Genomic DNA, 27,888 nt, shown 5'->3' with positions numbered 1-27,888 from the left:
AGGAGGTTACGGAGGCGGCTTTCTCTGCTCCTTACTTGTTGGACCACAGCCAGTAAACAGGTGGGGGACAGTGCGCTGTCAGTTCACTGCCTGTTTATTAGTTTTGTTTTACTGCTGACATTCAACGTGTATGATCTACGTAAATGTATTAATAACATTCTACGGAAGACAACAGTACCAATCAATTTTCAATTGACCCACTGGTTTTGAAGTTAGCATAGGTTTGCGTTGTATACAATAAATCCGTTAATTTTAGTGGTATTAACAATTTGTTTTTGGCTAACTGTTAATAATAGATGTGGCTTTTTACATCAAGATTGTAATTTATAGGAACAAAAACTATGGTAATTCCAAGCGCTCACATTTGGACAACTTGATTTTACGCGCAAAAAACCGGCACGTTTCTGAGAAAAAATTAAGAACTAGAAACACTATAGAGACGAAGATTTTTTTGTGCTTGTTACAGCAAGGAGATAAATTCACTTCCGTATGCTCTTTGATGCATTGAAATTGATTGCTTCGTTGCTAGAGCTCCTCAAACTCGGGTATCTTGCTTGCCCATCCCTGCCTGTTTGTGATCGTGCCTCCAGTGAAATTTTGGATTTATCAGTTTGAGAGAGTGTAAGGAGAAATTCCTCAGAATATTTAGAGTACTTGTATATTTTTTTCAATTTCATTGGTTATTAATGTATTTAATGTCAATCTGATTTATTTGTATTTAAGACAAAGGCTATTCTGTCCTCCAGTTATATATCGTGTGAGATGCTAAATCAATTAAAATTTTATTCTATCAAAATGATAAATGCCGGTAAAATGACAACATTTGTGTAATCGGTTAAAAGAATTTGAAAGGGCCAACGATACATTGTTGGAAAATGGTTTGAAATGCGAAGGTCCGACTGCAATGCTCTGTTGGCCCGTCGTTGGGGATCGTTGGCGGGGATATTGTTTTACCCATGCATCTGCGAAAAAAATTCTTATCATATTACATGTACGTGTCTACTAGCCAGAGCAGGAGAATCTCACGAAAAATGCTAATATTTACCAGGTGACGGTGGTTCGGGTATGGCATAATCCTCTTAATCATCTACCTCGGACGAGCTCTCATAGGGATATCTTCAATTCTTTGGAGTTCTTCTCCTTTTCCCAATATGACACATTTCCGCTTTTAAGAATGCCTCCAAGTCAGTGTCATCACACTCGGCCATTTTTCGCTCAATGGCAATGGCTTCTTCAAGAGTTTCTGGAAGAGGAATTTTCATTGTCACCATGGTTGATGAAAGGAAGGAGTTGTAAATTCACTATGTCAAAAATAAATTGTGGTGAGTTATTGACATTCGAACGAGACAGACAACAGTTCCCTATCAGAATTTCACATCGATTACATCCCACCCATCACTAGGTGGCATTCTTAATTGCCCGAGAGAGAGCTACCCAATTATAGATGTCCCTGGGGTAGTGACAAACTATTTTGTTTTGGTCGAGCCTCATCCAAGATGAGGGAGCTACCTGCACGATTAACATATAGTATCCCCATTGCATTGTGTGTAGAAGACATTTCACTATTTGCTGGACATCCTGAAAGAGTTAAAAAAATTGATTAATAAAATATTATGTTCAAATAAAAACTATTGCATACTGGGACTAATGCTCATAATAACGTAGTAAACATACCATGCAACAAAAGCATACACTATGAGACCAATTCAGCAAGGTAGAATTGCTCACATTCAGGAAGAGGATATAGTGGAAGCATCATCATTTTCACTCGAACGTCAGCTAGTAACAATGATTCTGAGCTCCCTAAACCACTGCCTACAAAAACACCAACATTTCCTGAAGGAGCAGGTGAAGTGTAGGCGTCGTTAACTTTGGTGAAAATGTCACCCACCAAGCAAATTCTTTTTCTTGGCAATGATAATTACAATAACTGCACTGCCATCACTCATGACAACACGTTTCTCTGGTGGAGCTATTGCTATCCACGATCCCTTCCAATCTACATAATAGCTGGGTCCCTCCAAACCTAAAGGTAAGTTGTGACGGTCCTTCATTTTGCCAAACTTACACTTATCACGAAGTAAATCATTTGGTTGGAGTAAGCACTGAATTTTTCAAATGGTCCATGGACCCAACAGTCATCCACAACATGTTGTAAACCATGTACCTTGTACGTCACATTTTCAAAGCCGGTAGAGCAACCAATAATGTGACACCTCATAGTTAAGTAATTTGCCTACATAACTTGAATTCTTCATGTAAGCTTCACTTACCAGGATACGGATTGCATAATGCTAGGAGAGGAAATGGTAGCACACAGTGCACATCTGTTATAAGTGCCGCAGGGATTGCATATATAAATTTATGATAATTCACTTAATTGTAGCTTTAAAATATCTGACTTTTGTGCTTTAAATATTTTTTTATGATGTTGCTTTAGAAAAAGTTTCATTACTTCACATGGAAACCATATTTCGTTTATCTTCCCTTGACTTTATACAAAATATATTGTAACCGAGGCCGTTTGCCCGGTCACATTGCGGGTGGAACGGACGTGTTGAGAGAGGGAGAGCCTTACCTCGTAGTCAAGTGGAGGTTCATTTTTCTTTTGTATTTATGTGCGTGTGTGGATTGCCCCGGTATGCGAGTGAGCAGTGAGCGCGATACATCCCCACCTCCCCCTTCAATCCCCGCTTCCCGAGTCCCCGACATGTGCAACGACGAAGACATCCTCCCCCACCCCAGGTACACCACATCGACTTTCGGGGGATAAAAACCCTGCGTTTTTGGCCGCCGGGAGGAAAAAATAACAGAAAGGAGAGAAGAAGATGGGTCACGCGGGGCAAGAGAGTGCAAAGCTGGAGGAAGAAGTCGGCCTGGTTTCTTTTTTTATTGAAGTGTTGCCAGCGAGATACGCAGCCGTAGGAGAATCGCCGGGAAGTGGCGCGGGTGGACAGGCTAAGTTGATGCGCGACAGGAGGTAATTTTCCGTCGACAAAGAAAAGCCGTCACGCGCCATCCCACCAAGGAGACACGGCGGAAGGCAACATCCCGCACCAGGAGCCGCAAAAAAAGCAGGAACTCAGCTCTCGGCGTGGACATGACCCGGATCCGATAAGTACCAAAACCCCCACCCCAACCTCGAAATAAGACGATTCCCCATCTCACAAGATATAAGAAGATCCCCGACCAGTGTCGTCTACGAACCCCTAACTGATCCCCAAAGCTGTCTCCCCCCATTCAGTGCAGAAGAGCCCCCCCCGATCTTTACTGTGTCCCGATTCCCCCTAAATCCCCCTCCCCCGGTGTGCGAGTGTATGTGTGTACTAGTTTGCAAGGACAGGGTACGTTTTTCTTGTGATAATATTGTTAACCCATGTTATTGAGAATAAAAACCCTTTCCCTTTTCTTATCCACCCCAATCCCTCCCATTCTCCCCTTGACCCGTGACGAGAGGTCACTATGAATTTGTCATTTTTATGATGTAAAAATATTTTATTCTAGATAAAATCACCGGGAGTCATAGTTCAAGCAATGGAAAGGTGAACATGCAAATGATACACATTATACTTAATCACTTCAGAAAAGTCAGCTGGTTCATGCCTATCATTAGAACACATTAACCAGGGCATTGTCGGTAACTCGCCGGAAGTAGACACACACTACATTTTTCAGAGATCACAAGTTTGAGCCCCAACAATGACTGCCAATATTATTAGACCATGGAGATTATTGCCATATGATTGAAACCGGTCACTGCACATTGATGTTGAAGCAAATTTAAACATACGAATAAATCATAATTGAGCTGCTTGAAGGAATGTAGGTGCATCAACCATCATGCAGATCAGTTTATTAATTTTTTCTTCATACATCAATCATATTTAATTATCAAAATGATATTAACAGAGGAATGCATTTATGAGGAACAGTGAAAAAATAACATAAATATAGAAAGGATGTGTCAGGTTTATGTTTCAAATGTGTTATATGAATGGTAATGTTCTGCAATTAAAGAAAAGGGATTACTTATTACAGTTGAAAGAATGCCAAAATTTATGTATTAGGATATCAAACATTGTCATGTTTGATGTTCACAAATACTTTATCATTAACGAAGCTAGCATAAGATTTCAATGAAACCAATCCTCCAGACAATCAAGAGCAATGATCTTGAAGGCAAATTAACGCTTATTAATAACACCACCAAAACATTACAATAACTGAGATGACATTTGACAGTCAATGCAATATCTCAGAGAGAAAGCTTGCAGCAAATGTATCATGAGTGAGGTTTTCCATTCATGCGACTCACGCGTCGACTAGTGTCGTTGCAGTAACTGTTTATAACTCTCCAATTTCTGTGCGTTACCGTTTGTTGACTGGTATCACAACAGTCGGCGACACACACAGAATGGAACACGAAAACCGCGACGCAAGTCGACTTGTGTCGACGTGTGTCAATGAATGGAAAGCAACCAGTGTGGTTGCTAGTGCCTGTCAAGGTTGGACTTTCAGCATAAATTATAGGATTAAGACTTTTCCCTGGTACGTGTACGCTTGTGTTGGATGAGGTGAGAACTCATAGTAAGACTTGCAGCAAATGTTTCATGAAAATGGTCTCTCTCATGTGAGTGTACGACAGTGTATGACGACGTCACTCTTTCTGAGGAAAGGCTTATTGCAAATATCACATTAAAAAGGCTTCTCTCCCGTGTGAATTCGCATGTGATCGTCCAGGTCATACCTCCGAGGGAAAGGTTTGCTACAGACATTGAATGAATAAGGATTTCCCCAGAGTGTATTTGCATGTGAATGGTGAGGATAGATCTATGATAGTAAGACTTGCAGCATATGCTACAGGAAAAAGGTATCTATCCTGTGAGTGTACGACAACGCATGACGAAGCTGCTCTTTCTAGAGAAAGACTTATTCCAAACATCACATGAGTAGTGTTTCTCTCCCGTGTGTCCCCTAAGGTTGTCCCCTAGCTGTGTACGCATGTGTTTGGCGAGATATATATTGCGAGTTATATATATTGTAACCTGCCCGTCCGCACTCCGTCCGACTGGGGTCCACTTTCAGAGGGGTGGGGGAGGATAGTTTGGAGGGATTGCTCAGGGTGAGTGGGTCGCGGTTCGATGGCTAGGGGAAAGGGAAGGATGGGGAAAGAAATGGAAAGATAAGTTGGGGTAGGTTCACTTGCTGAATGGAGGCTGGCGCGTACGAAATAATGAAGGCTTACGTAACAGTTTACAATTCCAACAACACGTATAATGATCATTTTAAATAGGAATTTCTCCACAAAATACATAAATGAATAACTCTTTGATTAACACAAATTAAATTACTGCTACTGGCCAGTTATGAACCTAATAAAATCAATTAATAAATGACAGAAAAGAAAATAAACCTTGAATACAATTGTTGGCGTGAAATATTATAAAAATGCTTGAAAAATGACAAACGCCAATTTCCAATAATCTCTTTTTGTCCTACAAACTACCATTAATCATTCACACACACACGGGGACACGGGGGAACTTCAAAAAAATATAAAAAAAATGTACGGGAAAGTATCACTGTTCTTCTTCTCTTGAATGGAATAGAGCGGGAAATGGGGAGTGGGGGCTCTTCTGATTCTGTTGAAAATTTGGGGATATTGGTGGCTAGAGTACTTATCACACTCGCTGGTCTGCTGGTGGAGAAGATTTCCTTGGCTGGCTCGATACTGCGACTAGTATCGTTGTGGGATGAGAGAACTCCTGTGTTGGCGCCGTGGGTTGACGTCTTCTGCTGCGCGTGCTAGGAAGATTCCGTCTTATCTCCTCTTTCCAAAGTCACCGCCGTTTAATACTCGCGTCTTTTTCCACGTTGGACTGCCTTCCTTTCTTTCTCTGGTACCTCGACAAGCAGAGCCTTCGGCCGATCTCTCCAGCAGAATCCTTTTTGCAGGTCGTCCGCATTTCGCTTATATAGCCACTTTCTGGGAGGGGGATGGGTGGATCGAAAAACCCCGGGCACCGGGTTTTTTCGGCTATTCTTCCGTAGGGGAGGGGAGGGGGGGTGGTTTCTGTGGAGGGCAGGGTTGGAGGATTTCATCATCTCCGTACGCAGGTGTTCCGGCTTCACAGTGGGATGGGGAGAAACATGCTACGTATCACCTAGGCACCGGAACTTTCCACTTCGTAGACGGGAGAATTGTGGGAGGGATGGGGGACGGAAAAATACAGAATCTGGTCATTCATTCATCACTTTACATTCACACACACATTCACACAAAATTACATGAGCATTTACATAACATTAAAAAAAAACACTTCACAATATTTATTCGACCCTTCATAATTTACGCAAGCCTTCCCTACCTCGTAAATGCCTTTTTGCTACAGCATGTACCTAGCCAAACGGCAACGGCTACATGTGCCCCTCTCTTCAGAAGAGGAAATACGGAAAGTATTTACGCACAATAAGGAAGAAAAGGAAAAAAACATCGCGACTCGCGAACAAACGTCCCAAAATAGGAACAAAATTACAAATCGGAGGGTATGGATGGGAGGGAAGGAAAAAAATAACATTGGGAAAATTTATGAGGAATGATACAATCTTTGTCGTCCCCCTCTTCAAATTCTTGTTCCACGACTTTATCGTCTGGGAATTTTAATACAATGGAATTACAGTGCAAATCAATGACGGCTCTAAATTGCCTTAAAATGTCAATTCCAAGTATGATGGGGCTGATTAACTTTTTACTACTAAACATACAACATCACATTCTCGATTTCCCAAGGTAATACTTAACAAAGCCTGTTTTGTTACTGGTGATGACCTGTGTTGGTCCGCCCCTATAATACGGGTACGATTTGTAGCATTACGTTGTAAAATCTAGTTGATTGTTCACGTAAGCCCAGACATAGGGAAAAACTCCAACCGTCGGTCACATGCTGGATCAGGGAAAGACTCCACAAACAAGAAAATCAGCTCACAAGAAAAAAATTGCAAAGAATAATTTACGAGTATTTTCGTTCTATAACTATTCAAAGTAGAGTATTCAAAATCAGAAGTATTACAGAAAACAATGATAGTAATTCATGATCCCAAAGGAAACATTACCAGCTAAATACCAGCAGAATAATTGCTCTAAATTTGCCATGTCTCACTAGACATGCGTCCACGACCAGGCCACGAGCAGAAGAGGGCTTGCCTATGCAAGTCGAGACAGGATTTGAGGGGAGGGGTTTTTCCAAGCGGCGTAGGGGGTACTCCAGGCGAATTCAACTACTGCGCCACTGCCCCTGTAGAACGGCCGCTCCGCACAACATCATTCCCTGGTTTTGAGACAACAGCATACCAGCCAGAATTTTCCCCTCAACCTCTGGGTTGGAGACATCAGTCGAATCAGAGGGATATTCATTGGAACACATGGAGGGGAAGGAGATACTGGGGTGAGGTGTTGGAGGGAGAGAGAGTTGTGATAGGACAATGGTAAAACTTCTCACTCCAAGTGCAATACTAAGGCCTTAGCACCGATTTCCCCTTGCTTGCCAAGGAGTAAGTATTCCTCCGCAGTAGTCCTATATAAGTCTTGGATTGCAGGTAGGTTGGTTCGGGGTTGTTTCGGGGCTGTTTCAGAGGCTGATTCCAGAGGCTGAGTTTTCAGAGGCAGGGTTTCCAGAGACAGGATTTTCCAGAGACAGGATTTTGCGAGACAGGGCATTTTGCTACAGGGCCCTTTTGCGCGAAAAATCCTTTGCGCGAAAAAACCTTAGCGCGAAAAGTTCTTGGCGGGAGAAGTTCTGCGGATAAGTTCGGAGGAAGTTCGAGGAATTTCTGGGGGGGGGGTACCAGAAATTTTGGGGGGGGGAACACCAAAAAAATGCCACAGATTAATGGGGAGTGTTGGTACTTCTACACCTTGACTCGTCATATGCATTAATTCTTCCTCAGAAATCGCGGATACTTGGCTCCCCGTATCAACTAGCGCGATCACTGCATGTCCAAAACATGACAAACATACTTTTGGACACTTCCTACACTCACTCTCACCATCAAGGTATGGTTCTGACGTCAATGGGTCGTTAGACGGAAAGATAGAATGGGTACCTCCATCGTTGGACTTGGTTGTTTTGGGCAGGGGAGGTTTTTCAACCCAAACTCCACGCGTTTCCCGATGGGGGCGGGGTTGGTAGTGAGGGAGGTTGGGTCGGGAATAAGGGAGGCGGGGTTGTTTGTTGAGTTGACCCACTGACTGAGTTTACTCCCCTAACGGTTTCGTTTCTCTCCCTCAGAGCGTCCTCTCTAATTCGATGCCACCCTCTGTTGTCGTTTTTACCGTGCCCCATTGAATAGGGTCGGCGGTGTTCACTCACTTGCATGCTGTTTACCTTCGGTGACCCACTTTCAGGCTTGCCTCCGTCACCTTGGGATTGGTCGAACCGTCCCAGCATAAAAACAAGTCTCTCGAATGTTGAGACGTCGGTTCCCCTCAACAAGTCTTGGGCATAGGGAGGGAATTGGCGAATTAAAAGGGCTACCGTCTCCTCCTCATCTACGGGTGGTTCACAAAGTCTTATTGCGGCAATTTTTCTCGTTGCATACTCCTGCATACCGTTGCCGGGCGCACGCCTATAACTTCCCGTCATCACTCTCAATTTGTAATTGACTTGATGTTCCTTACCCCAAAATCTGTCATAGAAAATCTTTCTTAACTCGTCCATTTCCTGTGGGAAGGGAAATATGGCATCGGCCCATTCTTTGGCCGCATCCTCTAACATTTGGTAAAATAAACGGGTTCTCAACCGTTGGGGAATGGCATAGATAGAATAATGATTCTCTACCCCTCTCATGAATGCCACTGGGTGTTCGTAAGATCTCCCTCGGAATTTAAGATTTGACGGAGGGTTGGGGAAAGCTGAACTAGTTGTATTGTTAGTCCCTCCTACGTGTAGGTTAGATATCTCATTGATGACATCTTCTAATTTCTTACCCTGTTGCGCTGTACTCTTCGCCACCCCTACTATTCTTTCATCGACTACGTCAGTGATTTCCCTCTTCACCTCCTCAAACTTATCCTCGATGTTCTCTACCAACTCTTTCTTTACTTCCTCAACACGGACTCTCATCACCCCCTTTACATCATCAATCTTTCTATCCATGCTGTTTTCTAATTTCTCACGGGTTCTCTCACCTTCCTCCCTAACTTTATTAATCTCCTCTTTAATTTTAGCCCAATTACTCTCGAACTTTTCTGCCTGCCTATTAAATTTCTCATTGATTTCTTCTCTCAATCCCGCGAAATTATTCCTACTCTCTTCAGCCTGCTTATCAAGTTTTTCGGCTTGTTTGGCAATTTCACCCTTCATCTCCGCTAAGCTGGTCCTGGTCTCATCTGCCTGCTTCCTGCTCTCTTCTGCTTGTCTGTCAAGTTTCTCGGCTTGCTTCCTACTCTCTTCCGTTTGCTTAGTCATTTCACCCTTCATTCCCGCGAGCAAATCAAATAATTTTTGCATATCACTCGGGTTTTCTACACCTCCTGAGGCTTCACCTTCCGGCCTACTCTCTGATTCACCACCTCCTACGATAGGGTCACCTTCATCACTGGAAATATCAACTACCCCTACTGACTTCTCTCCCTCCGACTCGTCTTCATTATAGGTACTTGGCTCCCTATAAGTCTGAAAACTCTCGCCCTTTTGATCCATCACGTTCTAAATTACTTAGGCAAATCACTGAAAAGAATTGGGAAGACACAACAATAAACTGGGATTCGCGGACAGAATATCGTAATGGACAATGAACTCGGGGTCTCAGATTCAATTTTAAACTACGCAGACAGAGAAAATCACACAACCTGTTGGAAAAATAAAACACTTCAAAGCAAAATAGCTCGGGAAAGAATCGGAACTATGACGCAACCTAACAGTGAAATCGCAGCAACCGCCTTCCCATCTAACAATGCCCCGCGTTCGGTCGCCAATTATGTGTAACCCGCCCGTCCGCACTCCGTTGGACTGGGTTCCACTTTAAGAGGGGTGGGGGAGGATAGTTTGGAGGGATTGCTCAGGGTGAGCGGGTCGCGGTTCGATGGCTAGGGGAAAGGGAAGGATGGGGAAAGAAATGGAAAGATAAGTTGGGGTAGGTTCACTTGCTGAATGGAGGCTGGCGCGTACGAAATAATGAAGGCTTACGTAACAGTTTACAATTCCAACAACACGTTTAATGATCACTTTAAATAGGAATTTCTCCACAAAATACATAAATGAATAACTCTTTGAATAACACAAATTAAATTACTGCTACTGGCCAGTTATGAACCTAATAAAATCAATTAATAAATGACAGAAAAGAAAATAAACCTTGAATACAATTGTTGGCGTGAAATATTATAAAAATGCTTGAAAAATGACAAACGCCAATTTCCAATAATCTCTTATTGTCCTACAAACTACCAATAATCATTCACACACACACGGGGACACGGGGGAACTTCAAAAAAATATAAAAAAATGTACGGGAAAGTATCACTGTTCTTCTTCTCTTGAATGGAATAGAGAGGGAAATGGGGAGTGGGGGTTCTTCTGATTCTGTTGAAAATTTGGGGATATTGGTGGCTAGAGTACTTATCACACTCGCTGGTCTGCTGGTGGAGAAGATTTCCTTGGCTGGCTCGATACTGCGACTAGTATCGTTGTGGGATGAGAGAACTCCTGTGTTGGCGCCGTGGGTGTACGTCTTCTGCTGCGCGTGCTAGGAAGATTCCGTCTTATCTCCTCTTTCCAAAGTCACCGCCGTTTAATACTCGCGTCTTTTTCCACGTTGGACTGCCTTCCTTTCTTTCTCTGGTACCTCGACAAGCAGAGCCTTCGGCCGATCTCTCCAGCAGAATCCTTTTTGCAGGTCGTCCGCATTTCGCTTATATAGCCACTTTCTGGGAGGGGGATGGGTGGATCAAAAAACCCCGGGCACCGGGTTTTTTCGGCTATTCTTCCGTAGGGGAGGGGAGGGGGGGTGGTTTCTGTGGAGGGCAGGGTTGGAGGATTTCATCATCTCCGTACGCAGGTGTTCCGGCTTCACAGTGGGATGGGGAGAAACATGCTACGTATCACCTAGGCACCGGAACTTTCCACTTCGTAGACGGGAGAATTGTGGGAGGGATGGGGGACGGAAAAATACAGAATCTCGTCATTCATTCATCACTTTACATTCACACACACATTCACACAAAATTACATGAGCATTTACATAACATTTAAAAAACACTTTACAATATTTATTCGACCCTTCATAATTTACGCAAGCCTTCCCTACCTCGTAAATGTACCTAGCCAAACGGCAACGGCTACAATATAGATATATGTTGCATGAAAAAGGCTTTTCCCCTGTATGCATACGTTTGTTTTTGATTAGGTCACAACTCTGATAGAAAGACTTGTAGTAAAGGCTGCATGAAAAAGTTCTCTATCCTGTGTGTATACGGCAGTGTATTACGAGCTGCTTCTTTGTAGAGAAAGACTTACTGCAAACTTCGCAAGAAAAAGGTTTTTCTCCTGTGTGGGTTCGCATGTGTACGTTTAGGTGGCCCTTCCGAGCGAAAGCCTTGCTGCAGATATTACATGAGTACGGCTTTTCCCCTGTATGTGTACGTTTGTGTCTGATGAGGTCAGAACTCTGACAGAAAGACTTGCAGCAAATGCTGCATGCATAAGGTTTCTCTCCCGAGTGCGTGCGACAGTGTGTGAGGAGCTGTCTCTTTGTAGAGAAGGACTTACTGCAAATTTCACATGAAAAAGGCTTCTCGCCTGTGTGGATTCGCACGTGTTCGTGCAGGCTGCGCCTCTGAGCGAAAGACTTGTTGCAGACATCACATGAAAAGGGTGTCGCTGCCGTGTGTGTATGCATGTGTTCGGCGAGGTTACTACTTTGAGGGAAACGCTTAGAGCATATGTTGCATGAATAAGGCTTTTCCCCTGTATGTATACGTCTGTGTTTGGTGAGGTCAGAACTTTGATTGAAGGACTTGCAGCAAATGCTGCATGCATAAGGTCTCTCTCCTGTGTGTGTACGACAGTGCAAGACGAAGTTGCTCTTTCCAGAGAAAGACTTACCGCAAACTTCACATGAAAAAGGCTTCTCACCTGTGTGGATTCGCACGTGTTCGCGCAGGCTGCAACTCCGAGCGAAAGACTCGCTGCAGACATTACATGAGTACGGCTTTTCCCCGTTGTGTGTACGCTTGTGTTGGATGAGGTGAGAACTTTGATTGAAGGACTTGCAGCAAATGCTGCATGCATAAGGTCTCTCTCCTGTGTATGTACGACAGTGTTTTGCGAGATGTTTCTTTCTATTGAAAGACTTACTGCAAACTTCACAAGAAAAACGTTTTTCTCCTGTGTGGGTTTGCATGTGTTCGTTCAGGAGGCCCTTCCAAATGAAAGCCTTACTGCAGACATTACACGAATACGGCTTTTCTCCGTTGTGCGTGTACATGTGAATGGTGAGGTCATATCTCTGATAGAAAGACTTGCGGCATATGCTACATGAAAAACGTCTCTCTCCCGAGTGCATGCGACAGTGTACGACGAGCTGCTTCTTTGTAGAGAAGGACTTACTGCAAACATCACAAGAATAGGGCTTCTCGCCAGTGTGGATTCGCATGTGCTCGTCCAGGGTGAACCTCTTGGCAAAAGACCTGCTGCAGACATTACATGAATACGGCTTTTCCCCGTTGTGTGTACGTTTGTGTTGGATGAGGTTAGAACTTTGATTGAAAGACTTGCAGCAAATGCTGCATGAAAACGGTCTGTCTCCGCTGTGTATACGGGAGTGTGTGACCAGGACGTTCTTTCTAGAGAAGGTTTTACCGCAAACTTCACAAGAAAAAGGCTTCTCACCTGTGTGGATTCGCATGTGTTCGTCCAGGGTGAACCTCTTGGCAAAAGACTTGCTGCAGATATTACATGAATACGGCTTTTCCCCGTTGTGTGTACGTTTGTGTTGGATGAGGTGAGAACATTCGTTGGAAGACTTGCAGCAAATGCTGCATGAAAAAGGGCTCTCCCCTGTGTGTATTCGACAGTGCTCTACGAGCTGTTTCTTTCTAGAGAAAGACTTACTGCAAACTTCACAAGAAAAAGGTTTTTCCCCGCTGTGTGTGCGCATGTGTTTGGTGATGTCCCATCTATGATAGAAAGACTTGCAGCAAATGCTGCATGCATAAGGTTTCTCTCCCGAGTGCGTACGACAGTGTACGACGAGCCGTCTCTTATTAGAGAAGGGTTTACCGCAAACATCACAAGAAAAAGGCTTCTCACCTGTGTGGATTGGCATGTGTTCGTTCAGGTTGCGCCTCCGAGCGAAAGTCTTGCTGCAGACATTACATGAGTACGGCTTTTCCCCGTTGTGTGTACGCTTGTGTTGGATGAGGTGAGCACTTTGATTGAAAGACTTGCAGCAAATGCTGCATGAAAATGGTCTCTCTCCTGTGTGTATACGACAGTGTGTGACGAGTAAGCTCTTTGTAGAGAAGGATTTGCGGCAAACATCACATGAATACGGTTTCCCTCGTCTGTGGGTCCGCATGTGTTCATTTAGTTTATCTTTTCTAGAGAAGCACTTATCACACATTTCGCATGAATAAGATCTGATAATGAGATAGTGAGATAGTTCATCTCTTGTGTGCGTTAGCATGTGCTCACTGAAATTTCTTCTTTGAGTGAAAGTTTCAGTGCACACACTGCACGAGTAAACTCTCTCCATTGAGCTCCCGCATGGTCGATCGCGGCGGTCTCCAAAACAAGAGTGTGACCTCAACGATAAATTTTGTGGGGACAGTTTCCTATCAACAGTACTAATTTCCCTATTTTTCCTCAGACTCTCCCTCTCCCCCATTCCAGAATTTTCTCTAATAGGCCCATTTCCTTTTTTCCTCATCCCTTTCCTTTTCATCTTCATCCCTCCTATATTGCTGGAGGTTGTATGCTGACATGAAGTATCACTTTCTTCATTTGATATAATCGCTTTGATAGACTCATCTTGTCCCTCTGACAATTGAACATCACCATCTAAATTTCTGGCATCAGGATTAGTTTGCAGGTGTTTGCTGACCTCATCTTTGGAGTTGACTCCATCTCTAGTGCTGAGGAAATGATATGAACTTTCGTTTGATCTGCAACTATTCCCTGGATTTTTGGTAAAGTAATTACTAATCTCTTCCTTTTCTCCCATGACCGCCTCATTGCCACTTTCTGTTTTTTCACTGCTTTCGATACAGCCAAGGGTATCTGTGGTATCTGGTGCATCACAACCAACCCCAACAAAACTCTTTCTGGTTCCATCTCCAATGATTTTAGACGCTTGAATGTCTTTCGTATAAGACTGTCCATCACTAGGAAATAATCACAATTTTAACATATCGTCAAGAAAAGCACCACATTTTTCCAAGTCTTTATCAATCACATTCCTTCCTTCCTCTGTATGATATGCTCCAGACTCGGACTGAATGAGTGTCACTGTGTTTGAGGGGGGAAGACGGCCATAACTTTGATCAGTCCTTACATCTCTTAAAGCCAGCGGGTATGAAGCTGATGATGCTTTCCTCTGCGATCTCTCAGGAGCTGGAAGCACTGAGGAAGATTCCCACATTAACATTATCACAGTTTGATATGAAACCTAAAACTTGCTGACATGACACCTAGATGATGTTTGAATGACATATGTTTTTAATTATAGAAAGGTAGCTACTTTGTTTGATCATTAATTAAGGTGTTATATAGACAAAATGTAAAGGGAAATGAAAAGTATCTATAATTTTTGTTCATTAAAATCCTTTTCTAATTTTACCAAAGAAAGCATACCTCAATACTTATCTCATTTCTGGGTAATGATTGCTCATTTAAAATGGAATAAGAGGCCTTAAAGGATTTGCTCATTTGAAAGGTTAAAAAGTGAGGAAATGTCTTATTTTTATATCCTAAACGTTCAAATAAAAAATGGCAAATGCATTATCATAAGTTGAATATTCTGGACAAAACCAACATATGCTAACTTAATCACTTTTCAACAATAACAGTGATTCAATTTTGTGGCATTTCTGATGGATGCCTATAAAAATATTAAGAATTTTCCTACATTACAGGAGCACAGTAAACCCATATAACACTTCTTTACATAATTATCGAAAATATTTTGTGGCTCTTCAATTTCAATGAGTATGATTTTTAACAGCCATATCAAATGCCACAGATATAATAGCGAACTGTCATTGATAAGTTTACAGCCAATGACACCCATTCCTTGGAAGTGGCCATTGTTTATGGAAAAAATTATCACAATTCTCTTCACATGTTCTGCAAAGAAGCGGGGATACATTCCTCATAGAACACCAAATCTTGTCCACAATCATGATCATGCCTGATTTATAAGTGAAAGTTATTAAGGCCTGGTTACACGGTACATGAGAATGTACAAGAAAATGTGAGGATGTCTGAATCTCAGAATGAACGCGAAAATGCACCGTGTAACCACGCAAAATGTAAGAATGTATGAATTTCTGAATGCCTGCTCTAATTTCGTTCAGACAATCATACAATTAGAACTCAGAGTCACCTGATGGCAGACTACGAAAACGACATTCTTTTCATCTGGCTTGTATATGCGACTTCTTTGTTTACGTACGGCCCCGATAGTTATTTGGATTTGATATGATCTTGCTTGACTTGGATATCTCACTGATTGGCTATGGGTAGTAAAAGAATGGAACACAAGAAAATGTTACGCCACCTTTGCTATTATCGCTCTCTAGTAGATTTCAGTGGAAATATCACACGCGTATACGAATTGGTTCCAACAACTTAACTTTTAAAATGCTCTTTTTATTTGATATATATTTGTAACGCGACACAATCTTTCTCATTTTCACAGTCAACAACCCACAACAACCAAAACACCCGTAGAAACAACTTTATCAATAAAAATAAAGTCAATAAACACAAATATGACGGCGTTACAGCCTTCTTCCCCCTTAAGAACGAACTTATTTCAAAGAAGCTCTGTTTAATTTAATCTGAAAGTCAAGTGCCCAAGCCCCAAAACACTATTCAAACATTATTCATCCGCGAAATTTTCGGCAAGTACATTTGAGGTAAGTATCTTATTGTTCTAGTACTTTTAAAAAGGTTTGCATGTTCCCCATTGGTTTATATTTGAAGTTGAAGTAATTTGTTGCGCATTTAAAATGTACGAAAAAATGTCCGAAAAAATGAACCGTGTAACCACCTACTCGTGGATCTTGTCCATGAGAAAGTACAAGAATCTGTTCAGAAAACCATTCAGAAAAATGTACAGAATCTTGTACATTCTAATGTACCGTGTAACCAGGCCTTTAGACAGTCTACTTCATTTCCTAATTTTGTCCATTTGTTGACATAATCTGAAAAAGCTATGAATTACAAAGTTTACAGCTTTTCAGTTATTACGCTGATATAAAATTTTCAATTTCACTGACTTTTCTCAAATAATTTACCCATTTTCTGAAAGTACCCAAACAACTCAAACTATTCTTGGAACTTTGAATTTCTCCAGAATGAATTTCTGTAAAACTCAGAAAATACACCACACGAATGTTTAAATCAATCAATAATTGTAAAAATTGGATAATTGCAAAAATATAATTGGAGAAGAAACATAATGACTGCTCTCAAAGCAATAGATATAATGAATTACTCATCCTGACATAACATATATTACAGTTAAACATGCAGAGGTCCTCGAACTTTCAGTGGTAAATCACAAATCTTACTCTTCAAGTCTATTATAACCTTTTAACATCATAGCAGAGACTGCAAAAGTATGAATGGTTTTGAAATTAACAAAATCAAAATCCATTACTGTTGCCCAAGAAATGGGAACTTGCATGAATTTTTTTATTTCACAGGTGGACAGAAAATTATTTTCTGATTACAACAAAGAAAACCGCATGTATATCTGAGTTTTCCTTCGCGAGATATTCAATGATAAATATAACGAATTTTAAAGTGCGGGAAAAACTCCCTCACCCCCAAGCCACTGTCGACGAAGCCTCGATGACGCTAAAGGTGCCTAAACATCCCACGAAGCTAGACGTGTTGATTATTTTCAATTGAAAGATAAATATCCAACGATAGAGGCTCGGAAGCCCTCATATTTTGTATTATTTATAATATTAATATCTGAGTTAGGACATAAAATATAAAACTGGCGCAGTTCAAACAAAAATTTTATAATATCTAAGTAACAACGTTGTAGGAGTATGAGCCACCATCGTAGGATGGGGGACACGTTTATTGTAAGTTGATGTTGTCGACGGCATATCATTCATTAAAGTATGTAATTAGAATAAATTTGATGTTTACTAATGTCCGTTTAGTTTTTATATACAATAACTTCATCCGTTTATTAGTAGGCACCGGAGAATTCGTCGTTTCGGACTGTCTGTGCTTGTATTATGAGGTGAATTCCCGTCAATGCAACTTTTGCTCGCTGATTGGAGACATAAAAGAACACTTTTGTGCCAAAATAGTGTTATTTTCAACGTGACATCTTCCGTTAAGCTACTGCTAATAATCACAGTGCCAGTGGTTGTAATGCACAAAGTTTGATTAGGTTGACAAATATCGGCCAAGAGTTATCAGTGTTCCATCGTGATTGCATTGTAAAAAGTACTATTACGCTATCGATAAATGACTAACAGTAGTGTAAAATTTTCAGTGGCGTGTTACCCTCCGTTGTTCACCGTAGATATGACATTTCACGATCAAGCACATTTCACGATTAAAAAAACTGCGTGCGAAGTTTCTCATTCCATTATTTCAACGAATAGTAGTGAGAAAAGTCACCTGTGTGGGCTAATTTAACACTTTTAATCATTGAATAAATATTTCTGTTCTAATAATAACGAGCTCTGTTATTGTAAGTTGCACGTTATGAATGTAAGAATGTGACAGTGACTTCCAGTTTTTGATAAGAGTATTTGCCTATTTCTCACTATATCTTTATGGTGTATGCTAGCATATTGTTTATGGATATACCTATACCATTGAAATAGGTTGTTGCTTGTGTGTGTGTGTTGGCAGCGGAACCGATTCGCGATCTCACATGTGGATTGTGTGCAGACTATTTTGCAGTGAATTCGTACCGTAGGATGGATAAGACTACATTCTCCGCTAATACGGCGTTGCCAAATTCAACAGCACAGCTTACAATAGTTATCCTCCAGTATCAAAAGTTTCTTTTACATCTCGATTTGCCGCCGACGTATAGCAATAATTTGTCTTAACAAAGCCCATGAGGGTTGTGGCAACAATTTTTGGTGTCCTAAAAAAAAGGGCTGGTGTCCTCACACCCCATGCCACACGCCTTTTAGGCGACTTGCGGGGTATTATGTAGGTGTAGATGAATTTCAGATGTAGTATTCGAACGAGTGGCAACGTTATCATCCATTTTTTCTGATGAATAAAACATACGAAGTGAAACGCTTGCACTTCATCATCCCGATGTCGCATTACTCAGCTCTACAAAAAAAGTTTTTGTTGTTGCCGGAGATATTTCAACGAATACTGGGTATATTTGGTATGCTGAATCTGAATCTGAAAACGGATTTCCCCAATTGGCTCTAGTTTCTTAGATACAGGCTACCTCTGGCGTTTAGCGTTTAATCGTTAAATTATCAGTAAATCGGTTGTGATTCCTCAATTCTGTATGCCTATTCATTTTATATTTTGTAACTCCGTATGTACAAATGTAATGTCTTATATGTTACAAAATATAGAGGAGAAGGTGAGATCATGGAACGTGGTAGTAATTTGAGACACCCTCATGTGTCTCACAATTTCAAGGAGCGTCAGTGAGTCACCCTGTTGCAGTGAAGGTCAGAGTCGTGCGCAGAACGGCTATTGGGACCATCGGGATGGGGTGTGGAGGCAGTCGTGACATGATGTGGCTTTGTTTGACGGGCTTCGTCGGCTCAGAGACACGGACGGAGCGCTCAGTCTTCGGCGCGGCGTCAGACGAGCGAGTGTGACCGATCCAGTGATGTGAACCACTATCGTAATACAGTCCACAAACCATTCCCAAGTTCGTGTTTTCATTTCTATACGTAACCCACCCTTTGGACATTTCGTTGGAAAATACGAATTTCGAAAGCGAACAACGGCAGCCGAGAGAGGGAAGAGCGTGTGAGAGAACGCAGTTTGTGTAATAGCCAATAAAAGTTTTCCTAGGGAAGTTTCTCGTTCACAGTATCAAGAAAAAGGTATGTCGCGATTAGTTACTGCATTATATTCTTAGTTAAATGTAACATATAGATAATATTGTTATAAATATTATTTTATTAGTTCCACCTTACCATATTTTTGCAAATATATTCTTATTTTATTCTTTTCATAGATTAACATGAGTTCTTCGCGTAAAGGTTGTTTCAAATCTCCTGATGAGTTCTGCTATATCTGTGGAGAATACACTCCGCAAGAACAACGGAAGAACATTACTGACTTTGTGAAACAGGACTATCTTGCATATTTTGGTGTTAAACTGGGAGACCAAGATAAAAATTGGGCTCCTCATAAAGTTTGCAAACGCTGTGTGGAGTCTTTACGACTGTGGACTAATGGAAAACGAAGGGGTTTAAACTTTGGAGTGCCAATGGCGTGACTAGAGCCAAAAAACCACCATAATGATTGCTATTTTTGCATGGTCAATGTAAAAGGTTTCAATCGCTACAAGAAGCATAAGTGGGAATATCCCGATTTAGAATCAGCAAGGCGACCAGTGCCACACAACGATGAAAATTCCTGTACCAGTCTTCACCACTCTGCCAAAACTACTCCCTTCAGATGACGATGATTTGCAGCACGTGAACACTAGCAGTAGTGAATGTGAATACGAAGGAAGCTTCACAAGACATCAGCTCTTCAGTCAGGAAGAGCTTAATGATTTGATAAGAGATCTCGGTCTTTCTAAACGGTCTTCTAAACTTTTGGCATCTAGACTTAATGAGAAGAATTGCCTGCAACCAGGAACTAAAATCACAGCTTACCGGACAAGAGAAGCAGATCTACTTCAATACTTCAGTCAACAAGATGAACTTGTTTACTGCAGTGACATTCCTGGTATACTATTGAAACTGGGACTAACAAAATATCAACCTCAAGACTGGAGGCTTTTTATCGATTGCTCAAGCAGAAGCCTAAAATGTGTGTTGTTGCATAATGGTAACCGCTATGCATCCATTCCAATTGGCCACTCAACAAAACTTCATGAAGAGTACGAAAATATCCAGATGATTTTCCAGAAACTTCGTTATAACCAACACCAATGGTCTATCTGTGTTGATTTGAAAATGGTTTACTTTTTGCTTCGACAGCAAAGTGGATACACAAAATTCCCCTGCTTTATCTGCATGTGGGACAGCAGAGCAAAGCATGATCACTGGGAGAAAGTTTCATGGCAATCAAGAGACACATTTACTGCAGAAACAGCTAATATCCTAAAAGAACCATTAGTTGATAGGGGCAAAATCATTCTTCCACCACTTCATATCAAGCTTGGTCTAATGAAACAATTTGTGAAAGCATTGGATAAAAATGGTGACTGTTTCAAATATTTATGCAAATCATTCCCTGGACTCAGTAATGAAAAATTAAAAGCTGGTATATTTGATGGTCCCCAAATTCAGAAACTTATGCATGATTTGGAATTCATTAAAGTTATGAATTGCATTGAAGCATCAGCGTGGAGCAGTTTCTTATCTGTTGTCTAGAATTTCTTGGGTAACTACAAAGCACATAATAATAAGGAACTGGTGAAAAACATGCTCAGAAACTTCAAAACCTTGGGGGCAAATATGAGCATTAAGATTCACTACCTCCACTGCCATCTTGATAGATTTCCGGACAATCTTGGTGACTACAGCGAGGAACATGGTGAAAGATTCCATCAAGAGTTTCAGGTGATGGAAGAACGATATCAAGGTAGATGGGACCAGCACATCATGGCAGACTACTGTTGGAATCTTCAGCGCGACTGTCCTGATGTTCAACACAACAGAAAATCACACAGGCGGAGTTTTTCGAGACTCTAATTGCCATATTTTTAAAAGACTGTTTTTTTTCTTTTTCTATTACATGCTGAATGAACAATGGATCAACATTTTTGTGATTATTTTCATGTTTCCTCATTTTCATTTGCTTGTGTGCACAATGTATCTCAATTAATATTTTGAAGATTTTTTATCTACATATTGTAGGTTGTAACAATAAATAGAGCCAATTTAGCAAAACAAATGACATATTCGAATTCAGGGCCATAAAGTTATTCTAAATTCTTTGAAAATTAATGGGCAACAAAATCACTGTTGACCAGTGTTATTAATATCCTATGTAAAAATCGTGGCACAATAGCAATAGGAAAACTTGCCCAAGAATAACAGAACAAAATAAAGTGACAATTAGCGGCTAAATACTCCCTCAAAAAATTTTACAGCATGCGCTCAGCGTATTACCCAACTCCCTACGGTTGTTTACGCACCTATGACGTCACGCCTGGTCTCGGCAACGCTCGGATGTCTTCGCGCAGTGGTCGGCTCAGAGAAATTTTTCTCGATTTTAAATGTAATTTTTTTATTTCTGTCGATGTTGAATCGAGAAACTTAAGGTATTTTTGAGAGCTAATGTATCCATTTTACTTATTCAAAATAGTTTTTAGAGCAATCTTCGACCCATGCAAGTTCCCCATTGTCGTATGCAATCACTAGTATGCTATATTCCTTACACCATCACCACACTGTCAACGATTCCTTTTTTATATCCACAACAATTAAGGATATTTTGCTATATATGAAAAACATCATAATGTGCATTTACATACTTGCATGCCCAACATCAAACTCAAGGACACAACAATTTAAGGAGGCAATATCACTTTGATGATTGCTGCTAGGACAAAAATCTACGATTTTTACTCACAAATACCACCATACAAAACAATATGTAAGTTAACACAAAGCCACTTACGGTGTTAATGGTAATGGAGGATGTCAGTGTTAGTAGTCGGTCATTTATGACGATATTGTACTGAGACAAAAATCCTTCCCAAACATTTGATGTAAAAAGGGACACGGAGTGTGAAGGATAAGCTTATCTACAAAATATCTGTTTTCTCCAAGAATAAGGACAAATCCGTGGTAAAAGGGAAAGTCACAAGAATATACAAATGAAAAAATAACCCATAACAGCCATTAGATACACAGAGGAACCTGGATAATTTGAACTTCTTTAATTCGAAATATACTTTAATTTAAATATTTTTCTTGGTCACTGGCAATATGTATTCAAACAGTGCTATAAAATGGTGAATAATTCAAATTTTATTTTGGATATTTTGAATTTTGGTGAGTCAAATTAAGGTATAAATTATAATCTGTGACACAAAATAATTGCGAATCTATCAATAAGTGAGTGTAGCGATCATGGCATCAGCCTCGTCGACAAAAACCCGTGCCCATGAAACTTAAGACTCTGGCTGAAAGAGTTGCTTTGGTTGAAGAATTGGAAAAAGGCGTTAAGAAAGAACTCAGAAAACACGAAGGAGCCAAGTGCAGCTGATGCCATGAAGCACGTACAAGAGCTCGTTTTCTTGAAAGCCGATTTAACGTAAGTGATTCATACTTCAACTCATTGAATATGTTAGATCTTTTTATAACAGCTCAGAAACTTAATTCGAGGAAATAGGCAAAAAATCATCCTTTAAAAAAAACAGATGGCTTTGTTTAATGGTTGCCATCCCAGGAGCTTTATGTTCATGTTTCAATATTGTTAGTCAATAAAGTACACGTATTCAATGTTTATTATATCTTTGGTTATTGTGATTTTATTGCAGTGTATTGAGGCCGCTATACACGGTTAATGATTTCATTGATGATGCTGATCATGCTGAATGATCGCGTGATCATTCAGCATGATCATTAACCATGTATGACGTAACAATTCGCGAATGAACCTTCATGAGCATGACCATTCAGTGAAAATTAGAACATGTTCTATTTTGCTCGCATGATCCTGTGAATGATCAGCATGGTCATTCACCATGTATAGTGGACTTCATACTATGACACCTTGTCTATAGACATACATGTTTCTGTCTTGTTAACAAACATACATGATTATAAGTTGACAGTGCGCAGCCATTCAGATGTTGCCTCACGGTATTTTAAGGTTAGAATAAAACTGAAACAATGCTTTACTTCGTAGTTTGTTGAAATAAATATTTCTATTTTAAGGTTACTTTTAGATTGTTCATAAGCATTAGTCAAGGCATTTACACTTCAATAGTGTCAATTTAACAAAGAGTTTTGATTGGAAAGAAGAATTTTATTTTTTGTGCTTTTTTATGAAGGATCTCTTGTAATCGAATTTTTGGATAATACAAATTTTTTAACTGGTCCTTTGATGTTCGATTTATCCACTTTTCACTGCAATATCAACCAAATAATTTCAAACATAATTTATATCCAAAATTGGGTTGGGTTTGGAAACAATAACATTTTAAATCCAAAGACGATTTCTGCATGCGAGGTGTGGCAAGGTTAATAAAACTATAAGCTTGAAACATATGCCGAAAATAAAACTTCGTGTGGATTCGAAACTTCTCATCATAGGCAGATCTAGGGGGAGGCATGTGCAGTTACAACAAACCCTCCATCGTAAGAATTATTAGCTAATCCTATAGAGAACTCACCTGCTGCTTCCGCTGTAGACTCAACGGCCATTGCCAAATTTTCAATGAACTCTCCATTCTCATTAAAGGTAGACTGAAAGTAAGCAATGGAATTCCCAAAATTCAGCAATGCACAGAGAAGATTAAATAAAATAAATAATGAAGGCAACTTAATTATTACACAATATAATAAAAGCTGGTAGCATATTTCCACAATATTTTTATGCATTTGACGTATTTCGGTTCACTGAGCTATGCTCTGGTGTAACAGAACGGAACGCATCTTATGCATTAAAATACTGTGGAAAAGTGCTATTATCTTTTACTTAAATAGTTCGTACTTCCACCATATAACGCCTAAATCTGTTGAACTTATTCAAAACATTACATCCCTGTGAAGAGGTTAAATTCCCTCACAACGAAATATGACGGCAAAAATTATGGAAAAGTGTTATCTTCTTTGAAAGTAGCAACTTAAAGTCAGCGAATTAAAGCTTTCCGCAGATTTTCAATTTTTATTTAATCAGAATGACCAAATGCCTTATTTTTTGTGGTACATTTGGAGTTTTTAATACTCTCCTTACCATCAGCTAACACAAAAACACAATCATTTTATGACATAAATTTTAGTCCATCACCCTATTCCATTTTTGGGAGAAGTAATAGCAGAGTTCACTAACAATATGCTTCTGGGGAGCCTCTAGTTACCAATGGCTTTTATACAGTTGAGTGACAGCTCACTGAAAAGACGGATGATGAAACTCCAGAAGACATTCCCCTTCAACCCAGCTCGTCCTCCCAGGATTTCAATGGTTCTATCCAAAAATATTTTATGAGTCTTTTTGCACTTACACCAGCAACCCTGTCACAGGGGTTTCTTTGCTAATAGGAGTTGTGCATCTATGAGTAGTGGAATGTATTAATGTTTCCTTGAGTAAGTATATTCTGGTTACAGTCAAATAGTTAACATTTAGGGCCGGTTTTATAATGCCTGGTTAAACCTCACGTTAACTAACGTGGAGATAACGGAAACGTGGAGTTAAACGAGAGGTTGAGTTTTATAAAGCAAATTCTACCGCCGGTTGGCTGATGGGAACTTTGACGAGAGGAAAGCGCAGCTACTGTGTTCTCATGCTAAAAATTGATCGCGAATAGTGAAACAAACGAAAGTCGAAATTGACAAATGGAGTGTGAAGTAAGGTCAAAGATTTATTAAAGCCGTGTCCCAACTCGTTAGCCATTAGGCATCGTGTATTTAAAAGTCAGCACGGATTTATCCGCTAATAAAGGCGAGCTAATAATTAAAAAATATAGGATGACTAAAGCCGCCACGAAGGAAGCGTTCAGGAATGCTTTCACGTATTTTAAAAGAAAAACACTAGTAGAGCAGTTACAGGATAACCCAAAAGCATTTTGGTCATATGATAGAGAAGTTCAAGGTAAACGATCTACCGTATGTTCGCTGAGAAACGAAAATGGAGATGTGTTGACAAGCAGTTACGATAAAGCCAATTTATTAAATTCCTACTTAAAGAGCGTGTTCACGGAGCCTTCCGGAAACTCACCCGAGACCGATGACAATCCCTGTATACATAAGATGCCAGTTATTGACATTAGTATGCTCTGAATAGAAAATATATTGAAATCGCTTACTCCAAATTAATCACCTGGTCCAGACGAAATCCCTTCTCGCGTATATAAGGAACTAGCCTCAGAAATTGCCCATTAGTTGCAATTAATATTCAGTAAATCCATCAAGCAACACGAGGTACCTAATGACTGGAAAATCGCTAATGTAACGCCAATATTTAAAAGTGGAGATAAGGAACAGCCATCTAATTACAGTCCAATATCTTTAACGTCCATCTCTTGCAAAGTCCTTGAACACATCGTAGTCAGCTCGGTAATGAAACACCTAGACGCGCAACACTTATTAATGGGAACTCAACATGGATTCAGGAAAAGTAGATCGTGCGAAACTCAGTTAGCGCTTTTCGCCCACGATATTTTAGTCTCCGGGGAAGACAACATTCCAGTAGACGCGATTTTTCTTGATTTCAAAAAGGCATTTGGTAAAGTACCCCATGGAAAGTTAATAATAAAACTGAAATCTTATGGTCTAGACGAAGATGTCATTTCCTGGATTAGAGAATTTTTGAGCGACCGCGTCCAAAGAGTAGTATTAGACGTTGCAGTCTCCAATGAGGTTAGAGTCACTTCTGGCGTTCCTCAGGGTAGTGTCATTGGCCCACTCCTATTCCTTCTTTATATAAACGACATTGGCAAAGTAGTGCAGAGTAAGTTACGATTATTTGTAGACGACGCTGTAGTTTACAGAGATCCCGTTCCAGCAAAGATATAGATGAACTAACGAATGACCTTGCTGCTATCCAAGCTTGGTGCGATGCTTGGCAGTTAGAACTAAATTTGAAAAAAATCGTCGTAATGAATTTCTGGAAGAAGAACAACTCCCTACAGCGTAACTATATCATTCGGGGCACCCAGTTAAAGGCAGTTGAATCCGTGAAATATCTAGGGGTTAGACTCAATAATGATCTATCGTGGAATAAACATATTCGAGAAATAACCGGTCAAGCTAATCGTCAAATGGGTTTCGTTAAAAGAATATTAGGAAAGTGCGACGACAAAGTGAGAGAAATTAGCTACTTTTCCCTCGTTAGACCACATTTGGAATTCGCTGCCAGTGTTTGGGACCCTCATGAAAAAGGCTTAATAACAGAGTTATAACGCGTTCAAAGAAGAGCTGCCAGGTATGTGAAAGGTCGTTACGATAGTCTTGTTAGTGTAACTGACCTCTTAGATAAACTCGGATGGGAATCTCTGTCGGACCGTAGATTGAAAAATAGACTAAACCTTTTAGATAAATTCAAGAGCAGTGTCTTTTCTGACGAAGTTAACCATATCTTGCGGACGCCAACGTACTACGGAAGATAGGATCATATAAATAAAATAAGAGAGATAGATTGCAGAACAGACAGATTCCGAATGTCATTTTTTCCACGATCGATAAGAGATTATAACGGCAGCAATAGAACTCGAAAATAGATTGAATAACTTGTAGTGTAGCCTACCTACCTATGTAAAACTTAATGCACGTTTCTGAATTTCTATTCTGTATTCTATTTCTAACAGCATGTAGTAGTATAGTTTGTTATCATACGGGACGTTTTTTGGACGGTGTGGTGTGCATGTGGGAGTCCAAATGCATGCTGCATGCTGGTGATTGATCACCCCCTGCCAAACACCCTAGAGGTGGCTCGCAGGGTATTATGTAGATGTAGATGTATTTAGCCGGCCAGATTCTGGGCAGCCAACCACAAGGGAGCATGAATTGGGACATCCTTACGCAGGTGCTGCCATCTACTGGGCACTAGGCCAATGCAAAACAAAAGATTTTTTTAAGGTCTAACCATGGGATCACCACTTTCGCCCATACTAGCCGAGATTTTTATGGACCACCTAGAAGAAAAACTATTCAAGTGACACCCACAGTATTGCCAAAACATTTTCTACTGGTTCAGATACGTCCATGACATTTTGTGCTGCTGGACCGGCACCAACAGACAGCTAGATAGTTTTCTCCAGCTCATTAACTCACTACATAACTATAAAGTTTACAATGGAATTGGAAGTTGACAAAAAATTAAATTTCTTAGATTTGTCTGTGGAAATTCAAAAACAAAACCATGTCTTTTCAATATACAGAAAACCTACTTTCACAGATCAGGTCATCCCAGCAGATTCATGTCACCCTATTCCACACAAACTAGCTGGTTTTCCTTCCCTAATCCATAGATTAATCAACATCCCTATGAATAATAATCACTACCATCAAGAACTCCTGACCGTCCAGTCAATAGCAATTAACAATGGATACACTGTGGAACTCATCGACTCTTTGCTTGCAAAGAAAAGAGGACAACAAGCAGTGAACCTCAACACCTCTCTCTCCCCACAGCAGACAAGTGACCTCGTAAATGGTGCAAAATTTCCTTCATCAAAGATCTCTCCTACAAGATTGCCAACCAAATCCCTAAGGAAAAATACAGAGTTTCCTTTTACACCCCCACATCATTATCCCAACTCCTGTTGTACACAAAGACCTATTCGAAAGTGAAAAAC

General features: G+C 40.5%; 2 protein-coding genes across 3 annotated transcripts in view; both read right to left on the bottom strand.

Annotated features, from left to right (window-relative positions):
- Positions 1 to 11,283: 11,283 nt before the first annotated feature.
- LOC124172906 (zinc finger protein 271-like) lies at positions 11,284 to 14,391 on the bottom strand. The gene has a single exon (XM_046552416.1). The coding sequence runs from the start codon at positions 14,221 to 14,223 to the stop codon at positions 11,458 to 11,460; it is 2,766 nt and encodes a 921-aa protein (XP_046408372.1). The 5' UTR covers positions 14,224 to 14,391; the 3' UTR covers positions 11,284 to 11,457.
- LOC124172907 overlaps positions 14,227 to 27,888 on the bottom strand; it is a 33,264-nt gene continuing 19,602 nt past the window's right edge. For both annotated transcript variants that reach the window (XM_046552418.1, XM_046552419.1), the window contains 2 exons: positions 23,767 to 23,839; positions 14,227 to 14,621 (listed from right to left, as the gene is read on the bottom strand). In XM_046552418.1, coding sequence (XP_046408374.1) covers positions 14,395 to 14,621; positions 23,767 to 23,839 — 300 coding nt within the window. In that variant the 3' untranslated portion in view covers positions 14,227 to 14,394. The remainder of the gene's footprint in view (positions 14,622 to 23,766; positions 23,840 to 27,888) is intronic.

This window comes from Ischnura elegans (assembly GCF_921293095.1).
Source record: "Ischnura elegans chromosome 13 unlocalized genomic scaffold, ioIscEleg1.1 SUPER_13_unloc_3, whole genome shotgun sequence".
NCBI lineage: Eukaryota > Metazoa > Arthropoda > Insecta > Odonata > Coenagrionidae > Ischnura > Ischnura elegans.
The sequence above is the reverse complement of the archived record's forward strand: the minus strand, read 5'-3'. Positions and strand labels throughout refer to the sequence as shown.